Source organism: Tiliqua scincoides, unplaced genomic scaffold, assembly GCF_035046505.1.
Source record: "Tiliqua scincoides isolate rTilSci1 unplaced genomic scaffold, rTilSci1.hap2 HAP2_SCAFFOLD_142, whole genome shotgun sequence".
In the NCBI taxonomy this organism is placed as follows: domain Eukaryota; kingdom Metazoa; phylum Chordata; class Lepidosauria; order Squamata; family Scincidae; genus Tiliqua; species Tiliqua scincoides.
The window spans coordinates 46,440-59,191 of record NW_027101394.1 but is presented as its reverse complement, the minus strand read 5'-3'; the positions used below and the strand labels follow the sequence as shown (position 1 = coordinate 59,191).

At 49.2% G+C, this 12,752-nt stretch overlaps 1 protein-coding gene across 1 annotated transcript; it reads right to left on the bottom strand.

Moving 5' to 3' along the window:
* Positions 1-151: 151 nt before the first annotated feature.
* Positions 152-8,939, bottom strand: LOC136635927 (acyl-coenzyme A synthetase ACSM4, mitochondrial-like; the record flags this gene model as incomplete). The annotated part of the gene is made up of 7 exons (XM_066610999.1): positions 8,802-8,939; positions 6,775-6,985; positions 6,085-6,292; positions 4,923-5,066; positions 2,582-2,738; positions 1,159-1,238; positions 152-182 (listed from the first exon to the last, which is right to left on the bottom strand). Coding segments are annotated over exons 1-7 (969 nt in total), but the record flags the coding sequence as incomplete, so codon positions are not given.
* Positions 8,940-12,752: the final 3,813 nt, after the last annotated feature.

Genomic DNA, 12,752 nt, shown 5'->3' with positions numbered 1-12,752 from the left:
TGAGCCAAGCTTTGATGACATGGTCTCTGTCTAGCTGGTTTCAACCCCTCCCCAGCATCTAGAGCATCTCTTTCCAGGGATGGGATCTCTTTCCAGGGATTGAGTCAGGTGACTCAAGTCTGAGTTGCAAAAACATGTGTTTTTTGCTGACTTGTTTACACTTGAGTGACCTGTGTCGATGACTCGGGCATCGACTTGAGTCTGAGGCCACTGACTCTGCATTCGGTCCCCAGGCATGCAGACTCGAGTCTCTCTGTGCCTGGATGTGCTTGCTTACTTTTTTGCAGTATGAAAGACCTTGTGACCGGGAGAGCAGTAGGGAAGCTCCAGCCATGAGGCAGGAAAGGGTTAATGTTTTGCTTTTGCATTGAGCAAGAGGCGGGGGGGGGGGGAGGCGGGAGTGGGCTCTCTTGTCCATCTCTGAAGGAACTGATGGTCATTGGATGAAGGATGGGCGATTTGATTTCTTTCTTTGGATGGGGTAGGGCAGAAGGTGGAACCCAAGGGGGTTCTTGCCTTAGAATTGGCAGGAGAACCAGGGAAGGGGAGAAAGGGGGTGGGGAAGCCAGGGGGGGAGGCAATTTGCAGCGATCATGCTTTCCAACCACATGGCTCCTGTGGGCTCCGTCGTTACTTGGGAGGAAGAAGCCTATTGAATAACCAGCACAAATGGGACTACTGAGTACAACTGCAAAGGATCAGGTCATATTGATAAGCCTCCCAGCTGCTGCACGAGACCCTCATCCCTCTTGCCGCTTGTGTCCCTGCTCTCACGCAGTCTGTCCCACCCCCTCCTGCCTTGTTTACAGATGGGATGGGGAGTGGTTAAAGAGAACTCTGGCACCCCAGCAGCAGCTCCGTTTTTTTCTGCAGAACTGCTGCAAGCTTTTTAAAGGGAAAGACTTGTGACTCGAGGTTTTTTGTCTCCAAACTGCTCAGGAGACTCAGAAAGTCCAGCCATTATGACTTGCTTTCAAGTCATGTCCCGGGTGCGGAGACTTATGACTCGGCTCAGACTAAGTCAGGCAAGTCAGACTCGGCTGGACTTGCCCAACCTTGTCTCTTCCCCACCCCACAAGTTTTAGAGGTTTTTTTAAAAGGTGAAATTCTAGTCCTCAGGAGGGCTTTTCCTACTGTGTCTCAAAGATGCAGAGGTACCTGGAAAGATCATGTTGCACCAACGTGCGATAGACAGTGGGAGCACTGCAGAATGTTGTTACTGGATACCTAGAGAGAGTCTGAAGAGGTTGACAAAAGGTAAGAACTTGTAGATGCTTTGGCTGCTGGACATCTCCCATGATAACCGATGCTGTGTCTCTTACTCAGGGCCAGCCCCAGACCTCCTGACTCCCGAGGCAGCATGCCAAAAGCTGCCCCCTCACCTGATGCTGTGCTAATCTCTACTCCTCCCACTCACTAAAGCCTTAAAGCAGCAACCACCTCCCCTCCACCTCTTTAATTTCTTTCCCAGTCCAGATTGTAAAAAGAGAGGGAACAGCAATGGAGGCAAGGACAGACAAAAGCGCCCCCTCCCAGTCTGCCACCTGATGCAATTGCTTCAGTTGGCCTCAGGGATGGACTGACCTGTTCGTACTGCATTTTTCAGCTATAGTTACAGTTTGTGATGATGTCACAAGACTACTAACCCTTAGACCAGGGGTGTCCAGACTTTTTGGCAGGAGGGCCATCTCTCTGACAATGTGTCAGGGGCCAGAAATAAAATTTGAATAAATTTACATAAATGAATATATTAGAGATGGAACTTATATGAATGAATGAAGGTCTTGCAATAGTTCAAGGCCTACAAAAGACCTTGCACAGAGCAAGCCTGGTGTTTCCTTTGCTTCTGCTGCTGCATCACATATGTCAGTCCTCATTCCACAACCCATGTGAGAGGTCAAGCAGTCACCCTCATGTTGAGAACAGCTGCGTCGGTCCAGTGCAAGCTCCAGCAAGTCTTCGGAGGGCCAGAGGTGCATTGGAGTCTGGGGGCTCCCCATGGGCCGGATTGGAAGTCCCTGATGGCCGCAAGTGGCCCCCGGGTCGGGGTTTGGGCACCCCTGCCTTAAACAATGGGAGTGGGGGGAATCTGGTACTCGAGCCCAGCAGTGGCCTGAGATTAATCTTTGCAGTCCACCCGCCTGAGACAAACAGCAGCTTCATTGGGAGCAGACGAACATCTCTAGCGGGGAGTCAGCTAACCCCGTTCTCAGCCTCAGAAGCCACCATTCCTACTGCAAACAGAACTGAGCATGTCACGAGCCACAAACCATTTTAAGGCACAAGAAGAGCCTGCAAATGAGTTTCAAATAAAGTCTGCCAATTTACAAGAACTTCCGCATCTGCTCAGTTGGGGGAGACTTTTTCTTGCCCTGGGCAAGGCTCTGTTTTCACGCCTGCGGTATGATATCCACACTGTTTAAATGAGCTGTAGAGGCCACCCCGCTTGGCTCCTGCTGCTCCTCAGAGGGTCACTACCAAAGCAAGGGGGCTTAGCTGCAGTCCCATCAGACAATGTTTTGACTGGCTGGCCAACCGCACGCAACATGCACCTGTCCCCTGGCAGGATTTGGACTCTTACCTTCAGAATCTCTTCCGGAGCAAACTGCGGCATGCTGTGAATGAAGACAGTGACGCCACGGAGCCACGGAGCGAAAACGCTGCCCAAGGCTGCCTTCACCCAGCCCGTGTCAGACATGTTCCACATGATGTCTGAAGGCCTGAAGTCCAGCCAATGCCTGTGAAATGCCAAAATTAAGGTGCCCAAGTTACAGCACGCAAGAAAGCCAACATTTGGAGCTGTATCCAGAGATCATCAGAAAAGAGACTGCTCAGAGTGCAAACTTTTAATGGTTTTACTTATATCAATTTAATGGTCACAGATTCCTTCACAAGTCCTCAGAGTTGTGGTCTGGTGCAGGGAATGAGGGTGTCAAAGGTCAGCCATTCATCAAAGACCCAAGCCTATTTCTTTTTCACATTTTTATGCCACCCCTTCTTCCAAGGAGCTCAGGGTGGTGTCCATGGTTCCTTCCCTTCTTTTGTCCTCACAACAACCCTGTGAGGTCAGTCAGGCTGTGAGAGAATGATTGGCCCAGGTCACCCAGGAAGCTATGTGGCTGAGCAGGGATTTGAAGCTGGATCTTCTAGGTCTAACTCCTGAACCATGACACCATCCTGGCTCCACTTATCTTGGTGGAATTCAAGGTTGCTTAGATGAGCTTCCCAAGTGAAGCTCCATCCAGGCTAGACCTATATTTAAGCTGCCATCCTATACATAAACGCAGCAGAGATAAGTGAGCCAGTGAACATAGTGAGACTGAGGCAGCAACCCTATCCACACTTTCCTGGGAGTAAGTCCCATTGACTATAATGGAACTTGTCAGGCTGGCAGAGGAGGATGGAATGTGCCTCCTTGTCAGTAGCAGAGTATTCCAGTGGCAGAGCAGTGGGGCAGCACAGGAAGCAACCGGTTCCAAACAAAGCCACAGACACAGGCTTGTTAAGTAGACAACAGTGATATGTTGAACAGAGTTTTTGCAATGTGGTGATTGTATATGTAGTCTGCCTGACTTTGTTGAATTGTTGTTTTGTGTGGGTCTTGTCTTTACCTTGCGAACGCACCTAATTTTGTTGTATTTGTGTATATGGGTACAATGAAAAATAAATTTTCTATTCCATTTCTGTCCTAGAGAAGCATGTATTGGTAAAAGGAGCAGGCAGAAGAGTGCTCAGTCAAACGGTCCAGAGGTCAGGGGTAAAGCAAGGCACAGTCACGATAAGAGTTTGAGTCAGAAAACAAACCAGCAGCACTTCACCTAGAATATCCACCACAACAACCCACATTTGGTGTCTGTTCTTGCCCTCTTATATACTGGGGCCAGCCAATCAGAGCAGGGTGACTTCATAGTCTTGTGACCCTCTCTGATCGGCTGCCCAGTGGTGCATTGCAGCACTCCTCCATGGGCCATGTGACTCTTCACACATATCCTGAGCCACATGGCTCTCACCTTACACTGGTGCATCTAATTACTGACCAGTGCTGCAGTTACTTTTGTTTACATTCACTGGGCCTGGACATCAAGGCCCCTGCCACATCCTGGCTGACAACAATTCAAGGCCTGAGAGATGCCAAAGGCCTGACAGAACTTACTTCTAAGTAGACATGCATAGGTGCAGTATTCCAGCACCAATGCAGCCAGGCCAACAGAGTGCACACGGCATCATGTAGTGGATGATGTAGAGGGTGGTCACAAGGCCTCGTTAAAATAAGAGAATGGTTGCTCCCTTACCTTGGGGCTGTGTTGGCATTGGAAAGTTGAATAGGATTGGGCCCTTACAGCCTACAGCAGCAGCCAGCTTACCTGCGCTGCATCCAGTGCAAACTTGGGGCCAAAAGCGGCGCGACTTGAGGCAAGGGGAAAACTTTCCCTTTAACTTGTGTTGCACTGCAGCAGCCCCAGTGGGTCTACTTGGATCTGTGCCACCTGAAAAGATGGCACAGATCTGAGCAGAATGGATTGGCCAGGGGCCATGCCTTGCTACCAAGGAATGAGGTCAGGATCCGGCATAACTGCTGGATCCTGGCTCCACCTCCCACTCCCCAGGAACGCCTGCCCTTCTCCATCCTGAGACACCTCCCCCTCATCCTTTCTGTGCCCCCCCCCCCGACCCCTGTGTCTGCTGAGCTCCGCTGATGCAAACTTATCCTGTCGGGCCTGAATCCAGCAACTCCTTGCAATGGCCTTCCCGACTCCTAAGTTGGCACAAACGCGCCTTATGGTACATTTGCGACACCCCTGGGTTGGCGCACGTGACTTGCACCGGCCTAATCTGGGGGTTAGGATAGCACCCTTACTTGCATAGGTTAACATGCATAGGGTTGCATTTTTAGAGGCACAAAGGATTTGGCAAAAATGTACCTTCCAGCTAAGGCCAACCCAAGACTTAAACTGCTTTGAGTGTGCTCCGCCATCTTGGGTGGGCCTGTGGTTCCACTTGTGAAGAAAATGGTCATTGGTTCGTCACTCCTGGTCTTAGTGCAGTCATGTTTGGAAGACGCCATGCTTGAAAGGAAGGCAGAGAAGTGTGATTGCATTTTTAAAAAAATCACGCTGGTTCATTGCACTTGAAAGTTCAGCAAAAGTGAGAACAGACATTGCCCTGACTGTTACTTGTGGCAGCCTGTATCTGCAAGGGTTGGTAATAGAAAAGTTCTAGGATACAGTTGCTCCCACCATATCCATCAGGGGTATATTTCTGCTGCTACCACGGATACCCCAACCATGGATAGCAGCAAGGCCTGTACTTACTGTTGCTCCACACAAGCCCCCCAAATTACTTTCACTTCATGCTGCCCTCCAAGTGGGCTTCCTTAGCACTAACAGGCATGTGTGAAGAGGAAGCAGTTTGGAGAGCTGCACGCAGACAAACAAGACAGAAACAGATTAGATGTGTGTGACGGGGGGGGGGGGGTAACTGTGAAAACCAAGTCCATATGGAGGGGGCGACTATTTTTATTCAGGTACTGGCTAGTATAACTACCAGGCACAGGAAGTCAGGTCAATATCAAGGTCATAAGTGACCTCCAAGGTTACTTCCAACTCTGAACATGCTGTGATTCAAAGCGCTCTATACTGTCTGCAAGCACTCCACAAACTCCACTTTGTTTCTATTATTAAGATTTAAAGCCTGGTTTATTTCCTATGTGCCCTAGGAATAAAATTATAATCAGAAAGAAGAGTTTTGAGTAAGATTACTAAGCCAGATACAACTTTTTTCAAAACCCTGAAACTCCTGGGGGGTGGTGGCGCTAGTTGCTTGGTGAAGTCATGAGAAGGCCCAGTGATGTCACAAGACTGCCAATCCTTAGGAAATGGGCAGGGAAAATTCATACTCGGGCAGAGTCTGGTGCAAATGGGGAGAATCCCAGTGGTGGCCCAAAGAACAGCTCAACTTAATCATTCGTCTGTCTGAGAAAAGAGAAGAGCCGGAGCTGCAGCAACCACAATTTGTCACATTTCACTGAACTGGTGGACTCTGGAAGCTTTTCAGAGCCCTTCTCAGTGTTGTGGAGCCACTCACTCAAAGAGGTCCTTGAAGTTCAACCACCCGTCCCTCTGGCTTTTGGAGAGTAGCAGCTTGGTTTTCAAAAAGGGACAGGAGGAGGAGATGGAATCCACTGCAGGGGCCAAAGTGTCATTGGTAATAATGCACTTGGCCTTCGATGCTTGGAGTCTGTACAAGACATCACTGGCTGTCAGTTGTGGAGTCCCAGGAATGACAACAGTCCCTAGAAAGTCCACAGATTCATAATTTTGTGGTTAGCTGTTATTTTGCACTCTGAACATACACAGAGTTCAAATCTCGTAGTGTTCCACTCTAAGAACATAAGAGACACCTTGCTAAATTAGACCAGAGATCCATCCCTAGTCCAGCTGAGCTAGTTTTACTCAAGCAGGTCCTTTTCCTGTCTTTGTAGAACCTCTAAAGAGCATCATAATCCAAGCAACCTCCCCAACACTTCACTGTAGCACCACTTTTTTGGCAAATGGCCGAGGCCCAGCCGGCCAAACACTCTTACAGGCACGTATGGACCACTGACCTGTGAGTAGCCCTGCTCCGATTCTGCCATGAGCAGATTACGGTTGTGCTAAGAGCAACCCCAGGACTATCTTGTATCACAACATGAGATGGAGAACATGATAAAAGGAGAAGAACCAACTGCCAAGGAACACCGGTATAGGCAGGCTCTCAGTTGCAACATTTTTTTACCTGTCCTGATGCATGCAACATTCAGCAACCACCACTCAGGGACTCGAGGTAGAATGAGAATGGTCCTATCTCCCTTTTGTAAGCCACAGGGGTCCGAGAGCACATTGGCTACTTTCCTAGACAGAAATCCCAGTTCCTCAAAGCTCCACCTCACTTCCCTCCCTTCGCCGTTTATCCACCACAGGGCTGGGGTAGACAGTCTCTTTCCATCCTGAAAAACAGCAGCAGGAGACTCAGGCTGACTTGAGAATCATCTGCAAGAAAGGTTTTTACTTATGCTATTTTCCACATTTTATGCCGCCCTTTCTCCAAGGAGCTTAGGGTGTTGTACATGGTTTCCTCCCTTTGTCCTCACAACAACCCTGCAAGGTCAGTGATACTAAGAGAGAGTGACTGACCCAAGGTCACCCAGAAAGCTTTTGTGACTGAGCAGAGACTTGAACCTGGATCTTCCATGTCTCCCGAACCATGACATCACCCTGGCTCCCTTTGTATGCTTTACAGGTGAAGGTCCTCCCATAGATGCAACTCCTCTTTTGCCAGAAGTCTGAAATTTTGGGAACATCGAGCCCAACATCTCTTGTACCCAAAGTGCAAATCATACCCTTCAGCCTCCTAGCTCAAGATCGTCCAGCACCTGAAGTGGCACTCTGAATGACACCTCCCACCTTGCATGCCTGTTGCTGTTTCCTCTCTTCATGTTCTCTGGTTTCAAACAGGAAGAGAAGAGTAGAGTGAAAGAGGAAGTGTGGGGGAGACGTGCTCTAGCCATTTCTCTCCTCACCAGAGATGTTGCATTCTAGCCCTCCCACTGCTCTGGTATACACCTTCTCCTGAGTTTTATTTTCCTTTTCAAATGCAAGGAGAGGGAAGTGGCACAGGAGTGGTGGAGGCGGGCACCCCTCACCAGTCTGCTCCCTCAGACAACTGCCTCAGTTGTCCTCATGGACAGGCCAGCCCTGTCAGGAGGACAAGAAGAGAACATAGGCAGTACTGCAAGAATCACGAAAGGGACAACTAAGGACGGCGACTTATCAGGGCGGAGCTCAGTAAAAGAAGGGCTGTCCTGGGTGAGCAGGAACCACTGGAAAACATGGAAGTTCTGACAAATATTCCCAGCTTCAAAACATGTCAGAAGTACAGGCAGCAGCTAGGCAGGAGGCGGTGTCAGCTCTGGTAGAAATGCTCTGTAGTGCATTAGATTTCAGAGACTTGGCAGACCATGTGTGAGTACGTGCCCACTTTCTCATGCAGAAGTTGTCAGGGGGTGCAAAGGACTGTTTATGAGACAGGCATGCAGCCTTCCAGACTGTAGTCTCCCTTTCTGAGTCCCCAGTCTCTCTCCAGTCTTGACCCACCATTATCTAGATCAGGGGTGTCAAATCGTTTCATGCAGCAGGCTGAATAGCATTTGTGGAGTGGGGCCTACTGAAGGCCAGAGGTGACACTGTTAAGCAGAAAGTGATGTCAAGCAGATGATGGCCAGAAATACCCACTTGGTTCTCACTTGGAGACTCATTAGCTTCAAATGACAGGAGAGAAAATGAGCAAACCTGGATCATAGTTTCAAGGTGTCGGAGAGTCCAATTATCACTTGGGCTGCCCTTTCAGCAGTGCCACTTTCTGCAGAGGTGTCACTTTGCAGCTCAGAAGCTGAGAGATGCTCTGCAAAGTGGCGCTTTGGCATAAGTGGCACTGCTGAAAGGGCAGCCCATGTGATAATTGGACTCTCCGACACCTTGGCAGCCTCTCCTTTCTCCCTCTCTCACTCCTCTTCCACCTGTACCTTTCCTCGTCTTCTGAGGCCTCCTTCTCAGACTCTCAGCAGAAGTGGTGCTGCTGAAAGAGTGGCACTGGGACAGCCCAATTATCATGGGTGCTGAATGCAGAGCCACCACGGGCCTTATGTTTGACAATTGACCCGTCTGATCTAGATGGTTTCCAGATTAAAATAATATTCAGAAACCATAATTCCAATCACTGTGTGAAAGCAAGGAATCTGGAGCCTGTATTGAGAGAAATGTTACCTTTTCCCGCTGGGACCATCCATCCAGGACATCACTCGCAAAGTTGAAGTACTCAGGGACTTTCTTTTCACACCGGTTAATGGCTTCAAAATCGGACAGGTTGAGTGAAGCCCATGTCCTGCTGCCTTTCTGGAACATTCTGTGATGTGGCCTGGTGTTCCAGGTAGGTCTTAGTGTTTGGAGTTTCAGTGTCTTCATGATGGATCAGTGTCTGAGATCATGGAGGTTGCTCTTTCAGAGAACAAAAAGAGATGATGTACCATGATTTGTTATAATTGCACTGTGGGGCACTACTGTTGAAAAGGCACTGCTGCCTCCCTTGGCCTACAGTGGGTTTTTAGGTGGTTGCCCATTTGGCCACTGACTAGACTCAGATCTATTGAGCTTCAGCAAAGTCACTGAGGCCCTCAGTCTCCTATGAGACTGACTCCTATGGTCTTGACTGAGTCCAAAGCCCATGACTTGAACCAAAACCCAAGCTACACACAGGAGAAGGGTCTGAGAGATGGCTAGAGGCTCTTGAGGGCTGGATCTGCCCCCAGACTTTATCTCACCCACCTCTGGCGTGGACACAGGTTTACCACCTCAATGAAAAATAGACCTTTGAGTCAAAACACACGTTGCTTTCAGCGTCCATTGGCCCTATTGGGTCAGGGTTAGGGTTAGGTTCTATAGGTCTTAACCATTTTTTGATTTATTTTGTGAATAATAAATCAATTATTTGATTTATTGTCAATTGTCAATTTTGCTTTGTGAACCACTTTTGGTTGAAAAGCAGTATATAAATGTTCTTAATAATAACAATGATGTCTCTTATTTTGGAAATAGCATGCATGGGGGGGAGGCTTGTGAACCAGATTGTCAGATGTCAAAGGGGGGCTTTCACACTTGGCCTCTGCTGTGGGATCAGTTGCAATCCGCTGCCCTCCTTGAGTCCCATTTACATTAAGAAAAAAGCTTCTGCTGGCATTCCTGGAAGCTTTTAGTCTCACATCAGTCACATGTGAGACAAATAAGCACTTGTGTGGCATTCCACAGTTTAATTCTGCACCGTGTGAGAAACCACTTCCTTTGGCCCACCCTAAATCTCCCATATCTGGTCGGTTTCATGGAACAGCCCTGGTTTTGGGGTTGGGAGAGAGGGCAGAAATAACTTCCCTTTTCCCGACATCACCTTGGTGAACATCTCTTGTTGCCGTTTCTCTAACCTGCAGGGTGTGGGAAATGGAAGCTGTTTCGCCTCTCAAAATGGCTGCAGCAGCCGCTTGCAGAGAGAGACTAAACAGAGCACAACCATCCTCTTTCCAAGCATGGTGTGCTTTGCTTAAAATGGCTGCCACAGCCACTTAGACAGACAATTGTAATTGTAAGCAGTTGCCCTCATGTTTGGGGCACGGGAAGGGCACCAGCGTCCCTGGTCCTGGTCAGGCAGCCGGAAGCCTTGGCCAGAGTTCACAATAACATTTCTCCTTTTCTCTTTGGGCTCCTCACCTAAAGAGTAGCCATAACTGTGAGCCCTTTCTGGATTCACCTCTCCCTTTCAATTTGGACTGCAAATAGAAGCTTCCTCACAAAATCCCACATTCCCTCTCTCGCTCCCACTCAGTCTGATTTCAGCTCAGATCCTTCCTCTCTCCCTCCACAGCTTCTTCTTTCGTACACTCAGGCACAGGGACCCAAGGAGGTATTTGAGCCACTGCCTGGTCAGTTTCAGAAGCACACGGAGTTCTGGTGCCTCTACCTGACTTCTCCCTCCTAACCTGCAATTAAATCCCTTGGCAAACTGATCCCATCTCTCCTGGGCTTGTTTTCCTCCCCCTGCTCTTTCATACCCACACCATTCAAGTGCCATCAGTGAAAAGGTCCTGAACACACGTTTGGGAGCTGCAGAGCACATGTCCCAGAGAGAGGACTGGATGGTAACATGATCTCCAGCGATGCGGTGCGTGGAGAAGACTTTTGTCAGTGCTTCCAGGTGAGGTGAGCGTTTTCACCCCAGAGTGTGCCTGTGTCCTGGAAGACCACCAGACTGGAGGTTCCTCTTTCAGGCTTTAAACTGTTGTGCCCAATGCACCCTCTCCATCCAAGTTCACCTTAGTCCCCCCCCCCCCCCCAGCAATTGACAATTTGTTGGCTTCTCAGTCTTGGAATTGCAGCCATCACTAGAGGATAACTGGAAGCATTGTTTACACCAATTAAAATGGGAATAAATGTTTTACCAGCTGACCCCTAACTGTGCAGTTAAGAACATCAAAGGGCACTGTTTGATTCAGACCCCCCAGCCCAGTGACTGGGGCTGCAATCCAATGTCTACTTTCCTGTAAGTAAACCTCACTCAACACAATGGGACTTACTCCTGAGTAGGCACGCAGAGGCTTGTACTCGGGGAAACCTACAAGCAGGAGGGAAAGGCACAGGTCCCCCCTGCCATTGCTCCCCTGCACCTGCTATTCAAAACTTAACTTTTTTAAACCAACTTTTTAAAATACCACATCACATTTTTAATACCAGAAACCGTTGCGCAAGCAGTGCGTTGGGGCATGTGGCTGAGGATCAGTCCTGGCTTTTGGCCTCTTCCAACGTTTGTAGCTTCCAAAGTTGCAGCCATTCTGAAAAAGCTTCTTTGGTGCTCCAGGACTAACTGCGTATGCTCAGCTCAGGGCCAACTTTAAGGCAATTGGACCAATTGCTCCCAACTGGGCCCCGTACCTAAGGAGGCCCCGCGGTAGGTAATCTACTCAGTCAGAAACAGGCCACAACACTTTGCAACTCACACCTAACACCACACTGCAGGTTTGATAGAGAACAGCAACAAATTTCATTGTCTTCTGAATTCCTGAACAGTCAGGAGTGTTTGCTTCCCATTCTACCATAGAGAGATGAAGTCTCTCAGATCGTACAGACCTGGCCCCACAAATTTCCAGTTGGGCCCCACAGCTCCTAAGGTCGGCTCTGGCTCACCTCCATCATGACTCCATCACTGCAAACTGCCTGCCTTGCAGAACTCACCTGAGGGTGGATCTGTTGCCAAGGTCCAGAGCTGAGTGTTCCAGGATGGGTAAATAGCCTCAAAGTGAGCGCTTACCGGGAGAAGATCAGCTGCGATGAAATGTGTATGTCATCTATGTGATTCGGCCGTGAGTTGTAACAACCCCTCGCAGCTCCGCCCTTGTGTCCTGACGGCACTCAGGATCCTTGCTTGTGTTGCATTTGGGTTTACACAGGAAAGGATTATTCCCCCATGAGAAGGCAGTTTTTCATTCCACCAATTATCCGCAGACATAAAAAGCAGGACAGTGAGGGAGGGAGGAAGGAGTATGTTTGCAGACTCAATTCACGGCTAGAGAGGAGTGCCTAATCCTCCAGAGGTGAAGCTCTAATTTCACCATGCGGGGCCACTAGATGATGCAACAGAGGGATGCCCAGAGAGTTAAGCACTGAACAGGTGTGACTGTGGCTGCAGTCCTGGGCTCCTTTAGCTAAAGCGACATGGACTGAAACCGGCGGTATGAAACAAACAGACTAATCCTAACTGCGCTGCCCGTGCCGTGATGCAACAGCACTGAAATGGCCGCTGCTGTAAAGCCCCAGCATTTGCTATGGGGCTATTTGGTCCTGTACCGGCAGAATCACTGGCACAACACGCAGCCTGGTGCCACATCAGCCTGGTTAAGCTGGCCATCTGGATTGAAAGGGGTCCGACCTGGCAGTCCTGAAGGCTCTCCCCCTTCTCAGTTTCAGAGAGGCACCAACTAATGTCTCCGTTCCTGTTAGCAGAAGTCGCATGATGCGTCATGTGTGCAAGTCAGATTGGCGTGTTAGCAATGATGGAACTGAAAAGGATTCTCAGCTTTTAGTTGCCTGTTTCTGCCTCTGTCCTGCTCACCTGCCATTTCTTGCTTCTGTTGCATGTTCCAACTGTTTTGTTTCTGCTCATCATATTAACTTGGG